The sequence below is a fragment of the Perissodus microlepis genome, chromosome 18, assembly GCF_051167445.1.
Source record: "Perissodus microlepis isolate ML-2025 ecotype Zambia chromosome 18, ASM5116744v1, whole genome shotgun sequence".
Classification (NCBI taxonomy): Eukaryota; Metazoa; Chordata; class Actinopteri; order Cichliformes; family Cichlidae; genus Perissodus; species Perissodus microlepis.
In genome coordinates this window covers 22,387,074-22,404,113 of record NC_140478.1, presented here as the reverse complement: position 1 = coordinate 22,404,113, position 17,040 = coordinate 22,387,074, and the positions used below count along the sequence as shown (strand labels likewise).

General features: G+C 37.9%; 1 protein-coding gene across 2 annotated transcripts in view; it reads left to right on the top strand.

Annotated features, from left to right (window-relative positions):
* The window catches only part of LOC146367865 (RNA-binding Raly-like protein), a 61,820-nt gene extending 52,782 nt beyond the window's left edge, over positions 1–9,038 (top strand). For both annotated transcript variants that reach the window (XM_084912104.1, XM_084912105.1), the window contains exons 6-9: positions 2,743–2,856; positions 3,133–3,290; positions 7,550–7,587; positions 8,282–9,038. In XM_084912104.1, the coding sequence (XP_084768230.1) occupies positions 2,743–2,856; positions 3,133–3,290; positions 7,550–7,582 (305 nt within the window). In that variant the 3' untranslated portion in view covers positions 7,583–7,587; positions 8,282–9,038. The remainder of the gene's footprint in view (positions 1–2,742; positions 2,857–3,132; positions 3,291–7,549; positions 7,588–8,281) is intronic.
* The last annotated feature ends 8,002 nt before the right edge of the window (positions 9,039–17,040 follow it).

The following is a 17,040-nucleotide window of genomic DNA, read 5'->3' as shown; positions in this document are numbered from 1 at the left end:
ATGGGACCAGCCATCTCAATATTTCAGAAATTCCTGATCTACAGCCAGCTCTAGGGTTTACAGAGAATCTGAAAAAGAGAAAACATTGAGTGAGAGACAGTCCTTTGGTGGAAAATGCCTTGTTGCCAGAGCACAGAGGAGAATGACCAGATCGCTTTGAGGTATTAGGAAGACAACAGTTAATCAAATAAACCGACATTACAACCGCACACAACATGCCTAACCTCGAAGCAGATGCACTACAGGAAACTGAGGATACAATTCACATAAGCTGAACAAAACCAGATAATAAAAGACTGAAAAAGCATTGTCTGGTCTGGTGAATCTCAATTTCTGCAATGAAGTTTGGATGGTATGGTCAGAATTTCACAATTTTACAAAGCATGGATCTATCCTGCTTTGAATTAATGGTTCGGGCTGGTGCTGTCATAATAATAATAATAATAATAATAATAATAATGGATTGCATTTATATAGCGCTTTTATAGGCACCCAAAGCGCTTTACAATTCCACTATTCTTTCACTCTCACATTCACACACTGGTGGAGGCAGCTACAGTTGTAGCCACAGCTGCCCTGGGGCAGACTGATAGAAGCGAGGCTGCCATATTGCACCATCGGCCCCTCTGGCCAACACCAGTAGGCGGTAGGGTAAAGTGGCTTGCCCAAGGACACAACAACCAGGACAGAGAGAGCAGGGGGATCGAAAGGGCAACCTTCCGGTTACAGATGCTTCCCAATCCCCTGAACCACGGTCGCCCCCAAGGCGTGGAGGAAACTTTCTTTGCTCAATTTGGGCCTCTTAATATCAACTGGGCATTGTTTAAATGCCACAGACTACTTGAGTATCGTTATTGACCATGCCCAGTGCCTTTTTGACCACAGTGTACCCATCGTCTAATGGCTGGTTGTAGCAGGATATAAAGCCATGTCACAATCCTCAAATCTTCTCAAACGGGTGTCCTAAACAAGACAGTGAGTTCACTGTACTCAAATGTCCTCAACAGTCTCCAGATTGCAGTCAAATAGAGCACCTTTGGGATGCGATGCAGGGGAAGATTTGCATCATGAATGTGCACCCAACAAATCTGCAGTGTGCACTGCATGATGCTATCATGTCAGCGTTGAACCAAAGGTTTTGAGGAATGTTTCCAGCATCTTAATGAGTCTTTGTTGATTAACACAGAGAATGAAGAATGAAGGCAGTTCTGAAGACACAAGGAGGTCCAGCCTGGTCCTAGTAAGGTGTACCTAACTATGTGTCTAGTGATTGCATTAAAAAAAAAATTATTGTAATTTTTAAGATGCCAAAACTGACATTTACAGTACTTCGTTTGTTTGTTTTTTCACCAAACTGTCCAAAACCCCAAAATAATAAGAGATTTTCATACAAAACAAAGAAAAGTGGCTTATCCTCACATTGGAGATGTAAAAAACTGTAGTGATTTCCAAATGCTGAATCATTTTCATTTTTTTGAATAAATGAGTCAGTTTTTTAAAAACACCACCTTTGATTTTAATAAGAGGTTAATGTGCAAGCTATTTTGATTGTTGAGGCAAAAACTGTCAAATAATGCAATAAAATGGGGAGGAAAAAAATGCCCATAATGACTTCCTAAGCTAACCAAACAGATTCACAGGAAATTGTCACGTTTGAAAAGCTGGGAAAAGTGAATGTTTTAAATATTTTCTTCTTGAAAAATTACTTTATTATGGCATTTATTATCATTTGATTTTAACAATCATTGCTGATTAATCTTCAGTCAGGTGACAAAGCCAGCCATTGTCAAACTTAAGAATGTCTTGGCCAAGTTTTAAACCTGCGCCGACTGAACCTTTAATCAAAACTCTGATTGAAACACAAGACTTGATGAAGTATTTCCTTCTTTGTGTTTTCTCTGATTCCTTTTGATCTTCTGGTGATTTGCTCGTTGAGGCTGAATCTTCATTAAACACTTTCCCTTCCCTTGCCATCTGAAAAGAAAAACAAATCATTTGAATCTCACATCTTTTCTTTAGTAGTTCTGATGACCTTTTTAATGCAAATATTTAAGCTGTTCCATTGTAGCTTCAAGCTAATTGCATGTTTGTACATGAGAAACTTTGACCTCCTGCAGACCACCGCCACACACTTTAGGAATGACTGGGATAAACAGTAAATTGTTTTGTTTTTTTTCTTGAGATGCATTGAAACACATTTAAACTAGAGTTTTTATTCATGTTAAAACAAAAGTAAGCACACCAGAAATGTTGGGAATAAGCCAAAATTCTACAGAATAAATCTTAGATCAGAGTCTCAGCTAGTTGTTTGGTTATTTTTTTATTTTCTGCTCTGTGTAGCATTTCTGCATCATATTGCTCATCACTTTCTATTGTTTTACAGCAGGCAGGCAGCTGTTTTCTCATCATCTAAGCTAGTAACAAGGTGGTAAATCTAATAGTAAGAGCCAGATCTTTCCTCTACAAAAATTGAGGTAAAACACGGCTAAGAAAGAAACATTTTGGCTGGTAGCAACAACACTGAGATTATGGCTTTAGCAGCTGGTGTACTGTTCAAACTCTCGCATGCTTATTATTATTCTCCCCTCAATGCAACACAGTGAGATTTCCTGCTTTTCATCAGTTGTGCCACATTTTCAGTGAAGAACTTGACTGTTGAGAAGAGTCTGCTGCTGTCACAGTGTCTCTTGTAGAACATCCCCATTAATTATGCTTTTTAACTTTATTAATGTATGCTTGCAGTGAAGACAGATCAGCTTCTAACAATCAAAAAGGAACTGTCGCAAATCAAGACCAAGATCGACTCACTGCTGGGAAGGCTTGAGAAGATAGAGAGGCAACATCGCTCTGATGCCGGTAAGATTTGACAGCCAGGAGGGGAGGACCTGTCTGATGAGCATGCATAGAAAAATGGGGAAGATGCTGAGAGAGGCCGCCATGTTGACTGAAATAAAAGCCACACAAACGGTCTTTGAGGAGAGATGACGGAATGATACTGAACATATTAAATGCTTGTTCAGAGGCTTGTCTGAAATACAGGTTCTTCTATTATCAAAACAAGATAGAAAGTCAATAAATCTATTATGCTCTGATGTTAACTGCCAGTCTTTGTCTCTTGATGACTTTTGCCAGAGATGCAGAGGAAGCAGGAGGAGGTGTGCGAGTGTCTCCATGGTGATGCAGCAGACCACTCTGGGGGGGAGGAAGTGGAGGGGACGGCTGAGGTTGAGGCAGGGGAGATGACAGACGGTGGTGAAGACGACTTTGAAGATGAAGGCACAAGCGACATGGTGAGCAGGCCAAGTACCCATGTACAGTATTAATAAGTTATTTTGGTTCCAATTTAGCTGCGAAGTGTGCGTGCGTGCGTGCGTGCGTGTCTGCAAAAGTCACAAGAAGTCCTAATTTCCTACAGATTTTCTTGTAATTTTTTAAAGTGGTCTTGATTCATATTTGTGCAGGCTTTCTGAAGGTCCTTCAAAGTTTTTCAAAGTCCACTCCCCCCCCTGTGTAGAGGCACAGTATTGGCAGTACTTCCCTAGCTTCCAAATTACACAAGAAGGGGACAGAAAATCGTTGGCAACAAGTCCTGTAGACTGATGAATCCAAATCGTTGTCATCATTAGTGTAAGTCATGGCCAGTATGCACAGAGGTCAGGAGAGAGGTATAGTGGTGAGCATCTACATGGAACATGGAACTATGAATGCAGAACAGAACCATCAAATTTCAATCCACCAATACCATCTGCAACACAGCTGATGTCATTTTCTTTTAGCACGACAGTGATCCAAATACACTGTCAATGCCGTAAAAGCCGATAGTAGCTGAGGAGAAACACAGTCATGAATCACCCCCCTCCCAGAGCCTGGACCTCAACATTTTGGAAGCAGTGTGGGATCATCTTGAGAGAGAACAGAATAAAAGGCACCCAACATTCAAAGAAGAACTTTGATTGTCCTTCAAGAAGCCTGGAGAACTATTCCTGAAGAATACTTAAAAAAAAATTACATGAAAGCTGTCTGTGAGACTTCAGGCTGTGTTGAAGAATAAAGGTGCTCACACCAAATATCAACTTTCAAGCACAGCAGAATTATTAAAAACTCTGTTTTTGCCTCTTTTTCTGTATATCCATGTATATTTGGACGTTTCCCATCCCATCTTCCAAGCAAGATATAAAGAAATGAGGGGTGTTTCAAGACTCTTGCATAGTAGTTTATCTATACTATGATGCGGAAAATGTTTTCCACTGACATAATATGCCAATAATAACAGTAAGTATAATGTACATTCAACTCTGTTGTATAAATAACTTTGCCTTAGATGGAACCATTTGAGTCATACAGGATTCTCTCAAAACTAAAAGGTGAAATGGTCATGAAAAAGTAATCAGATTGTTCGTGGTGATGGATACAAAGTTTTGTTGTCTTTTGTGACAATCAGCATGATTTGAAAAGTCTAAACTATATGAGTAAAAACACTCAGAAAATGATTCTTCACCCGCAATAAACACAATACAATACTCTGAAATATATATAAAATTACATTTGAATTTATTTAATTAATTAATAATTAAGGATAATGTGCCTGCTTCATACCCTGGTGGACGGGGCTATGGCTCCCCACACTCCCTAGCAGATCGTTACATGGAGAAACCTTTGGAATACAAGCATGCTGATCCACACAGGTATGCACACAGGTGTACACACGGGTGTTCACAGACGCGGACTACACCTTTCTTGGCTGCTGCCTCAAAGCACATTGTGCGCTGTCTATCTTGCGTGCTGCACAATATCGTTTATTATTTAGTATCTACTGTTATCTACTGCTAGCTAGTTTATTGTGATGGTGCTGTTTTTTATTATGTTGCTCTTTGGTGTTTGCTTTCTCTTCTGTTTTTTTTCTCCATACAGGTGATCCAGGTGTTTTGTTTTGTTTGTTTGTTTGTTTTTTCCTTTCTTCCCCCCCTTCTCACCGTCTCTTCTCCCCTTTGGTTTTCTTTCTCTCCCTCTCTTTCTTTCATTCTTTCTCCCTGTCCTATCCCCCAGTCATGTCTGTCCCGTTTGTAGCAACCGAAAATAAAATAAATTCATAATTATAATAAAGGTCAATCAAATGGACCAATATGGCAAGGCCATGATGATCCACTTGGTAAAATAAATCCGCTTGGCATCTTTCTTGGCCTTAAGACAACAATTCTGATGGCTAAAGATCCAAACGGGACACAAAAAAAAAGAAAAAAGAAAAAAAAAAAAAGGATAATGTGCCTGGTACAAACTAAATGTGTATCAATCAATTAAGTTTAGTTTGACCATATCCCATTAAATATAACATTTTACATTGTACTTATGCAACAAAATTACATGGATAAATTACATATAATTAAATTAGTTGAAGTCAGAAGGGCAATTTTTTATTTTATATTATTTTTGAGTGAGGTGTATTTTGTCTCTGTCTGAACAACATACATGCTGCAAAGTGGGGACACGTTGTTGTGGCAACCAAGAAAAGTAGTAGCTGTTGTTTTAAAGCTTAATCTTAATGTGTTTTGAATTAATATTGTATTACAAAGTAATAAATATCATCAATGACAAAATAATTCGAGGTTGTCACTATCACAAACCGCCATGAAACTGACCAAATCACATGAAAACACCAAAGTCAGCAGCACGTAACGGTGTCTGTGAATACTTTGGCTTTCCTACCCTGTCTCAGACAAACCTGAATGGGAGGAGTTTGTCTTCGGAAATGTATTTTACATTTTTAAACTCTTAGTTTGGTCAGGTTCAGGCAACAGAACTTAGGTTTGGGAGAGACCCTTATAATTTTCCCTCAGATTGAATAAAATGTGTGGTACTGAGCCCATCTGCCAGAAGAACTCAAAGGCAAACTTCTTCTCTGTGTTATACGCAAAGCCTCAGGCATAGAAGTTTTATAAATCTCTGAAAGCATTGTTTATTTTAATAAAAGAGTAAATAATTTAATTATGCAGTTAAAAGTGCCAGACTTTTTTTTTTTTTTTAAAGTCACTATCTATCGCTGAGTGAGGTAACGCACGATCACTGATGAAGAGAGCGTTTATACTTAGTTTCCATGGCGACGTACTTGGAAAAACTGCTGTATTGAAACCTGCCATGGCAAACCAAACATTTTCTACTGATGCCACCAAGCATTAAAAATCATTTAACTGACAAAACAAGACTTGACTTTCACAAGATATTTACAAGAAATGGGACACATCTGTGAGCTACCTCAGCAATTACTGCTGTCATTCATCTATGAAACAAGACAGCTGGAGTAACGGAACAAGACGGAGCAACAACACTAAGCTGTTAGATGAAGAGCTGCAGGTGACAAGCTATGCACCTCCAGCTCCTCAGTGAAGTTAGGCTGCTGTTTGCAGACGCTTCGCCGTGTGCAGAATGAAATCGGAGCAAAGTTTCTCACAGGGTGTTTGAAACTGATCTGCTACTAACTACATCACTCTCTGGATACACTTGTGAAACTTTTTGGGTGGTGTTAATTTACTGTAATGCAGTAAAAGAGCGTAATGCATGCAGCATATCACCAATTTTTACTTTAAAAATCAGAAATCATCTAACTGAACATTTGCTTTCCAGTTTTATTACTGTGACAGTTTTATTTCTCAAAACTATTGCCTTACTTTGACACTAAAGAAATAATAAGGTTATATAATCATACCTGCTTCCTGTTTTATGAGATCTGGACCCACTGTTGGGTGGTTTATTGGCTTCATTTTGCAAGCAGACTAAACTATTGATTACTGGTAATCATTAAAGCTTATATGCGTTATTCCAATAGACACTGTGGCCAAAAGGCTTAGAATAAACAAAAACCCCAAATCCCTATATTGATTTAGTGAAAACACACTGTATAAAATGTGTCTCAGAGGACATGGATGAGATGTGAATTGATGCACATTTTCAGGGTTCGAACAAACAAAAAGGAAAAAAAAAGATTTACAAAACAAAACAAAAAAGAAAGTACAGCCATTTCTAAGGTTTTAAAAATCAGGACATGAAAGATCCTCAGGTATTGACCAGGTTTTGATGACTGTGGAGTCCATTTGAGTACAGTGAACTCACTGCCATGTTCAAGAAATCAGCTTAAGACATTTTGAGCTTTGTGACATGGTGCGTCATCCTCCTGGGAACACTGGTCATGAAGGGATGCACATGGTCCGCAGCAATACTCTGAGTGTTATTTGTTGAAACAATGCTCAGGTGTTACTAAATGTGTCAAGAAGATATTCCCCACACTATTACACCACCAGCAGCTTGAACTGTTAATAAAATGCAGCATGGATCCATTTTTTCATGTTTATGGTTTTTGTTAAATGAATAACAGAACTTGTGCGGACCAGTTAATTTTTTAAATATGTACTGATGTGTATTTCAGACTTAGAACTGGAAGTGTTTCCTTTTTTTTAATGACTGTGGATTGAGCTAGAAAAGGGAAGGCTATGTTGCTGCCTAGTTATAAAAATTTATTCTTGACTGATTTAAAGCAATCTTATTTCTTTTACTGCAGATAGAGAACCACATATCGGACATTGACAACTGAGTAAGGTCAGTATTTAATCTTGGTTTAACAACACACATTTTGCACAAAACTGAATTTATTTTTGGGAATAACGTACGAAAAACAGAATCATAGAAACATTTTAGCGTCCAGCAGTTGAAAGCAATTCGAAGGATCTTTCGCTTCCTGCTTTAAAAAGAGTAACAGAGTAAGAAACATTGCTCATCCTTGGAGTTTAATCCTCCAAAATGTTCTTCTAAATGTGGGGTCATTCTCTGCATCTGGGAGCAAAAGAAAAAGCAGCTTCTCTGCAGTGATTGCTGATGACTGAACAGCCGCAGAGATGAGACTCTTTCTCATGTGCATTTCCTGTCAAACGACATTTAAATCTCCCCTGATTTTCTTTTTAAGAACAAATAGCTATGAGATTTAATTTGCCTCTTGGCTGACATTTCCTCCCTGCTGTCCTTAAGTGCCTGCGAGTGGAAGTTTTTCCTTTTTTTTTCTCCTTCCTCAGGCGGTCTGAACATGATAGATTGTTAAGATGATGGTTTAATGAACTGCTTGTCCTCTGGTGGATATCTGAGTGGTTGCAGGTAATAACAGCAGCGTTAGAAAATTTTAATGTTGGTCCTCTTGAGTTTCCAAGCTTCACAGGAAAATTTAAACCTGCAGCTACCTTTTTTCACATGAGGTCGCTGTGAGAGATGAAAAAATAATAATTTTCTTTTTTCTTTCAAGTTGGGGAATAATGAAGCTTGCATTACAGAAGATGGGAGGACAGATACCAGCAAAATCTTCTTGATCAAGGAGGTGCATTTGACATTAAAGGAAAGGAAGTGACAGACAGCAGTGGAAGAGTGTGTCAGACTTGTATTTTGCTTGTTTGCCTCATTAGAACATGCCACTGCTGATGCATACGTCATCAAAATCCTGGGTATGAATATTCTCCAGACGACTGCAAGATCTTCGCAACCAGCAGTCAGTCATTTCCCCTCGGACTGATTGCTGTTCTGAAAAATACGGACAATACAGTATATTGTGTGCTTATTATATTGTGGTCTGTATTGTGTATAAAAATACAGTTATGTGATCTATCAGAAGAAAATTTATGTCTTTTGTTGTACCTCAGATGTTTGTTTCTGTTTCTGTGCATTGAAAACTGTGAAAAGCTGCATTGCTGGCAGAGAGCTAAATATGAATGTAACAGTAACATATTTTCTTTGACACTCATTAATTCTGCATTTTGTTTTCATTCATTTTGAGCAAATGTACAGTATGTAATTTATTCACAATGTCGCCACATGGTATTGAATGCATTTCATGTTTGTAATTTGTTCTACATGACAACGTGTATTTGAAATTCTTTACTTTCTGTTTAAAATTTTAAAAAATTAAACAGCAATTTTTGCTGTCAGCATGTTAAAAATGTGGCTATCAAGGATCATTTCATTGCCTCTGTTGTACAGCCATGGATAATAAACATTTTTGACATAAACTTGTGTCCTTCTTCCCCAAAACTGAGTGGTGTAGCTCGCATTTTTGTAAATGTATTGTTTCTTTTTCTATTTAAATGGACCTAAAGCTAAGGAAAGACGAGATATACTTCTTGCATCTAGTTTGACTGCTGATTGCATTTAATTTTTTTCGCATTTGCTAACTGATGAAAAGTAGTGCTCATCCCCACCCAGAGTCTGTGTTGCATGGACAGTCTCTGGCTGGGGATGAGCATTCAATGTGTCTGACAAGGCAATTGCACAGGTCACCTAGTGGGAGATGAAGTGTTTCCAAATGCTGTCAGACAGACTTCTGAATTACAAATATTTCCCATTAAATGTAGAAATGCAGGCAGATTGTTGACATGTTGCAATCAGTCTGAGTCGGTGTACATCGATGATTGCAACTCATCTGTATCATGTTTCTTTGCAAAAAGGGGTTCATCTAAGTTAGTTTCCAAGTGTCTTTTTTCTGGTTATATTCCTATTAAAACAAGGTTGCTGTGCACTTATGTCATTATAAAGTTAAACTACTGTTCTGCAGCAATTACGCAACTATTTGTTTGAAAACTGAGTTCTGATTAGACTCTGAATGTAAGCAATTCATTTGAATTTCTGTGTGTTTTAAAGACAACAGATTTGCAATTTTCACAGGTTTGTCTCACTTAATCATCTTATCATCCCAGATTGAGGTCAAACTGACAATTAAATACAATATCATACTTAAAGACGGAATCATCTTATTGCCATATTATTAAATTCTTGATACACCAAAAATTTTTCAAGACAGAAACGTGACTCCATTCTTCTCAGCAACCATTTCCAATAAGATCGCAAGTTCATTGCGCACGGTTGTGCCGTGGTCACCAGTCACTGTTTTCCCTTGTGTGACTGCAGCATAATGCAAACATTTGAAACTTTACCAGTGCACTAACACTATCAAGATATTTCTACTGTTAAATAAAACAGTTACTAAGTTTTCTTTAGGACGGATTTAAATATTGATAATTGAACCCTCAAAAATGCTGGTTTTGTTTGAAATAAATCTAAATTTTTTAATCGGCACCTTACAAACAAATTAAATAACGAATTCAAAGTCTGGATAATAACAGCTGGAAGACACAAAAAATCAGAGGGAACAACAGGCAAAAAGCAAGAAAGAGGAAAGCTAACAAGCTAACAGCAATGGACATAACAGTATGAGACAACAACAGCATAGGCCTGAGTCTCATACCTGCATTAGTTTACTCATAATGTTGAAATGAAATTGTGGGTTTAGTTTATTTTTCCCTTAAAACAACTATGCACATGATGATTTCTTTATTCATCATTTAACAGTTTTTAGTGCTGACAGTTATGCAGAGTCAGGCATGAAAAGGCTGCTCTTTGTGACAGGTGGGTACTGACAGACGTGTGCAGCTGCCAGCTGTCCTCTAGGCTTCACTTCTGCTAAACCTGTGTCTCTGAACTGGACCTCATCAATGTTTGTGGCCTCATAAGCTCTCCTGTGATATTTAGTTTGTATACTTATTATTATTATTCCAATGAATGGTTAATATATGCTAAATCTGCACAGATTTTTCCATCTTGGATTTGAAAGCAAGAGTTAGTAAACCTCAATTAAAGTCTCCCTCTACAGCCTGTTGATTCTTAGTTTCAGCAATGAAACTGAATTTAAAACAAACTATAGCTGACATTCTGTCCCCTAGGCAACCACCAAGATCCTACTGCCTACACATATTCAGTAACACTCAGAAAAATATGCTGGTAATTAGATAGTGTTAATAAATATCTTTCAGTAAGTATGAAAGTTTTCTACATGTCCTAGTTTACATTATGAAAGAAGTTTTTATGAGTGAGAATATCTTGAATGTTTAACACTTTTCGACTAAACAGTTGTCTTCTACTTTGGTTAGTTTTTTTTTTTTTTTAAACAATCATTTATTAAAACTTTTCCTTTAAAACTTGAATTTTATTTAATTTTTTTGTGAAATTCAGGTAGAGTAGCTTTTATACTGTTAATTCAGCATATACTAAAAAAAAATAAAAGCCTGTTCTTACAATATATTTGTGAGCATTTTATTTTGCAGAGAAATTCACAATCAGACAGGCTCACCTGGCTGCATGTCCTCACCTCATGTGGTTGATAACCACTTTTTCTCTCTCTCTTTGTTTCTCTTCTGTTGTTGTGAGTGTGTGTGTGTCTGTGTAAGTGTTTGTGTATATTGTTTTGTGTATTTAAAACAGCTGCCTGTCTTCACCTCTGCAGTGCTGCCGTCTCCTGAAACCCTGCATGTTTATAAAGTATGTTTTCTTCATTTTTATGTTGTTCTTGTAGTTTTTGTCCTCAGATGAGGTTTGAAGTGTCTGTATCCAGGCTGCAACCACCTGTAAAAGGTGGAGGCTCACCAGGACATACACACCTCAGAAGTTCCTGGTTCTTTCCAGTCCTCTGTAGAAGGGTTTTTCCGAGGAGGGCAGCGAGGCACAGCCCCCCGTCCCCTGGCGCCCCCTGCGATGCCCCCCTTCTTAGGGAAACCCTCTGCAGAGGAGTCGTGAGAGCCAGGAACTTATGACTTGTGTATGTGCACTCAGGCATCACTCATACCTGCTCTGTAGACAGTTCCTGTAAGAAGGAGGGGGCACAGCAGTGATGCCGGGGGGCAGAAGGCGGTGCCTCAATGCCTCTCTCATTCTGAGAGTGTAAAACAAAAAAACAATTGTCAGTGAACATTTGATCCCCACTTGGTCACAACAGATGGCAACCCCTTCCTAAGCCTGGTTCTGTCGGAGGTTTCGCCCCATTGAAAAGGAGTTTTTCCTCCCCACTGTCGCCAAGTGCTTACTCATAGGGGATTTGGGGGCTTTTTAAAAACTAACCACTGAAAAGTTCACCAGCATCAAATTTAGGACTCACCAAATATGTGATTGGATGATTCGTGATTAAATGAGAAATCATCCATTTAAAACACATTTGCAAGTCATATTTAGTTGTATATAAATTTGATTCCAGGGACATTAAGGCCGATCACAGACTCATTTGGACAACTGGTAAAATAAATAAATAAATAAATAAATAAAATAAATTGGAAAAAATCAATGTGCCATTTTTTCATATAGATTTCAAATAACATACCATTTGATGTCAACATATTTTTGTTACATTTGCAGTGCTCGTCATGTTATATTCTTATGATTCTGTTCATTTTATGAGTTCATGCTTCTGCCTTGCTTAACATATTTACTGGTACTTAGCTAGCTTTAGTCATGCTAGTGTCAGCACAGGTAGAAACACATACACATCAGAGAATCACATCTACAAATGGAAAACTACAAAAATAAAATTTAGAAAGCTTTCAGATTAGTAAACCTATCAATGGATCCAAAGTTCCTATAGTGAAAACACATCATTTCATATTGTGTTCAAGTCAGTTGTTATCCAATTTTAAAACTATAAAATATGATAAAGTGTATTTTTAGTTTACTTTGTTAATAAAGAATTTTTTTTAGAAACACTAACGTTATATATAGCAAAATATGAAGCAATCTTCTACCTCCCGTTGACATGCAGACCTGTGGCCAACTGTACAAACCATTTAGAATTTTTTCCAGCTGAGGTGTTCACAATAGATAACCAAACTGGTGATAGTTACAGTGTAATGTGGGCAACTGACTGCCTAATATAATGTAACATCATCACAATATTTTACAAAAAAGGAACAATTGTACCTTTGTTTCCTCAGCTAAGACAGCTGAGCTGCAGTAGTTTGTGTTTATGTCGAGAGTGCCATTTGATTTAAAAGCAAGGAGCAAAAGACTCTGAGCAGCATATCAGTCAGAAACAATGCCATATATTTAAGGAACAAAGGTCAAATTCTTCATGTGTGTACATGAGCATACTGTTGTGCACATAAACTCACAGATGTATATGACAACTCAAGTTTGTGACCAAAAATTTGTATTCTAATTTTAAAAATGTAATACCATCCATCCATCCATCCATCCAATGTTCCCACTAATTTTTCATGTGTCATGTTTTTTTTTTTGTGCGCAACGCAGATTTTCTGTGCGCAGAGACCGTGCCAGCAGTGCGCAATTGCGTACGCACGCGGCTTAGGGAAAATTGCATCCATCCATCTTCTTCCGCTTTATCCGGGGCCGGGTCGCAGGGGCAACAGCCTAAGCAGAGAAGCCCAGACCTCGCTCTCCCTCCCTATTCATCGAAATACATACAACGAATATGCATTACCAACTCTTAAGAAAAACAAACAAACACTGAAGTCTTAAATTGAATGCCTTTTTCATGCTTTTCAACATTGTGAGAAGCTGGAGATGATTTTCTTTCTACTTTCAGTTTATACAGACAGCTGCATGTTTAGCTGAGAAACACCAACATGGAATAAAATGCTGCAAATATTTTTATAATAGAAAACTTTGGAGGCAGAGACATAAACACTCGCACATCACATGTTTTGAAGGTAACGTTGCTCAAAATGAAGAACAAAAAAGAAAAATACTAGAACTTATGAGTGTTGACAAAAAGGGTGCATTGTGTCTATCTTATTTTCTTATGTAGCACAAGCAAATATCCAATGTAGTTATTATGATCTATTCATTTTTATGATGCCGCATAAATTTTAAGACCACTTATTTGTCTTGCTGTTAGATAAACCACTGACTAAACTGACCCCTAAGCCTCGAGCTCATTTTGCCCCACAGCCAATATTAAATAAAAAAAATAAAATATTTAGTCTAGAAACTAATGATAAACTTTTTAATAATGCAGATACATGTTATGAAAATATAGAACTTTATAACCTGAGATTTAAAAAAAAAAGCATTTGACAAACCTGATATAACTCATAACTCTACAAAAACCTTGGACACAATAACCTGTGAAAAACAAATGCTTCATTCATAAGGTTCTTCCTTTCAAAGAAAGATGAAAAGGAAGGTGCTAATTAAAGTTTAGGGTCAGTTAACAAAAGGTGTGTAGGGTTGCATAGGTACAGGTGTTAGATCAGCTAACCTTGCCCCACTCTCCCCTCCAGAAACTTTCACTTAACTTCTTATGACACCAGTAGCAGATTTAGAAAGTTTCTGTAAGACTCATCTAAAACTTCGTCCTCCACTCTCAAGCCATTTTCAAATCTGTCGGTCCAGATTTAATACCTCGACAGATATGTATGGTCCAATCCTAATAACGTTGGTAAGCCTGCTGACTTTTTATCTAGGATCCCCATGAGGTTGATATTCTGTAGTTTTACCTTTGGTAGAGACAGTCACTGAATTAGAGAACTTTAAAGCACATATTTTTGTATCTATATGCTTCATGAATTTATTACACACTTATCTCAGTACATCTCAGGAATCGTTCATGGACAGACTGATCAGTCTCAAGACCTTGTGCCCTCTTATTCGAATGTTTAGCTGAGTGGTACATGTCCAAGTAACAACCATATGATGCCATGACTCAAGGTTTCCCTAAAGAAGGTGTCATTATGCTATACGAGTTTATGAATCACTTCACCTGTCAGTGGTTTTAATTATGTGGCTAATTAGTGTATTTACAACTGAAAAGATTTTTCCAGTAATTAACAGTGTATAACTGGTATAATGTTTTCATTCTTCCAGTTTCTCAAACATGAGAATTGAGAGGTCTTTCCATATAATTATTTAATTGCTTCAATTATCAATGTGTAGTCAGGATTTTGTTAACTGAGAAGGATATTTTCCAATAATTTCTGAAGATTGAAACAAAACAAAAAAATCAGCATCTGTTGTTAGAACAATATTTAGCTCCAGCCATGTGATTAAAAATATATCCGAATGTCCTGCTAAACTCACTTTGTGCATGGAAATGAAATGATAGTGTTCAGCTCAAAGCATAAGGGAGGCACTCTTATTAACCTTTTCCAAGCTTGTGCCAAAGCCGGAAGCTTTACTTCTCTGTAACCTTTTACGCCAGCCTCAAACAATTTTCAAAACAAATGGGAGTAATAAGATGAAAACAAAGGTGCAGAATGATGCTAAAATTCTCCAGTCAGCTTTAATTACAACACCCTTGTGTATTAGTACTGATTCCTAATTGGCTTTGAGATTATTCCTCCCCTCTGTCTTTTGAAATTTTTTATTACAGTGACCTTGAAAACTGCAGCCAATGAGAGATAAGGTGCCGAAGCATCAACAGATGGGATTTCTAATTCACTCACTTCATTAGCACCAGATCATCATTTTCACAGGTTAAGGAGGGCCATTGGCTGGGTTGCAGGTATAATTGGTTCTATCGTTGCTGGCGAGCAGCCAGTGAGTACAGTGATCAGTCATGCAGCGTCTCTAATATGGACAATGCTCACTGTGAGATGAACTGAATCAATCACCGGCCTGCAGAGCTGCTGGATAAATTATGAGTATAATAGGGGTCAGGATCTTTATAATACATCTGTGATTAGCCATAGTTGAGTGAAGATACTCAACTTAGAGAAAGCATTGTTTCACAGGGCTATAAGTCAAGGACGGTGCTAATGTAGGAAGTTTTATTAATTATAACTTTGGTGATGCAAGCATGAAAGGAGAAATCCGTATTTAAATTATTGCTCCATGAATAATTCCAGAATTGCAAAAACTGTCAACTGTCATCAGCTTTATGTTCTTCTATTTGTTTTACATGGTCAGAGTTGATGTATTTCACTCTGGCTGTCATTTATCACTTTACTAATGAGTGAAGAGAGTGTGCTGAGAAGATGAACGATGAGATGTTTGCTGTGAGTGTTGATGGAGAAGTATAAAGAAGGTCAGAAGGAGCTTCAGTCTTTGTATATCTAGAGAAAGGTACAGCATGAAGAAGTCAAGAGTGCCAGAGACGTTTGTCATGTTGGTGTAGAACATGTATGACACTGAGACAGTGGTGAGGAGTGACAGATGGGTTCAAGGTGGGGGTACAGAGGGGGCTAGGGATAGGGTGAGATGGAGGTAGATGCTCCACTGAAAGGAACAGACAGAAGAATAACAATAAGAAAGGAAACATTTTGAAAATGTTTCTATTTTACCAAAGAAACATTGCTGAGATATTTTCTTTGTTTATTTTTTTATTATAAACGTCACCTGCTCACCTTCATCTGCTCTCCTGAATGCTCCTCGCTTCAGACTTAACACCGTGTGTCAAACCCTTTAGCTGTGCTGGACATTGTCTTTGGAATTTATCACCACTTCACCATCATCAGCCACTCTATGGCATAGTTCAAATGGCAACTCAAAACCCATCTGTTTTCATCGGCATATCAGCTGTAATCATCTAGTTTTATATGTCTTTTAATGTCTGTTAATTTTGTGTTGTAAGGTGACCTAGACTGCTTTGGAAGGTGCCAAAAAATACAATTTAGTATACAGGGAGTGCAGAATTATTAGGCAAATGAGTATTTTGTCCACATCATCCTCTCCATGCATGTTGTCTTACTCCAAGCTGTATAGGCTCGAAAGCCTACTACCAATTAAGCATATTAGGTGATGTGCATCTCTGTAATGAGAAGGGGTGTGGTCTAATGACATCAACACCCTATATCAGCTGTGCATAATTATTAGGCAACTTCCTTTCTTTTGGCAAAATGGATCAAAAGAAGGACTTGACAGGCTCAGAAAAGTCAAAAATAGTGAGATATCTTGCAGAGGGATGCAGCAGTCTCAAAATTGCAAAGCTTCTGAAGCGTGATCATCGAACAATCAAGCGTTTCATTCAAAATAGTCAACAGGGTCGCAAGAAGCGTGTGGAAAAACCAAGGCGCAAAATAACTGCCCACGAACTGAGAAAAGTCAAGCGTGCAGCTGCCAAGATGCCACTTGCCACCAGTTTGGCCATATTTCAGAGCTGCAACATCACTGGAGTGCCCAAAAGCACAAGGTGTGCAATACTCAGAGACATGGCCAAGGTAAGAAAGGCTGAAAGACGACCACCACTGAACAAGACACACAAGCTGAAACGTCAAGACTGGGCCAAGAAATATCGCA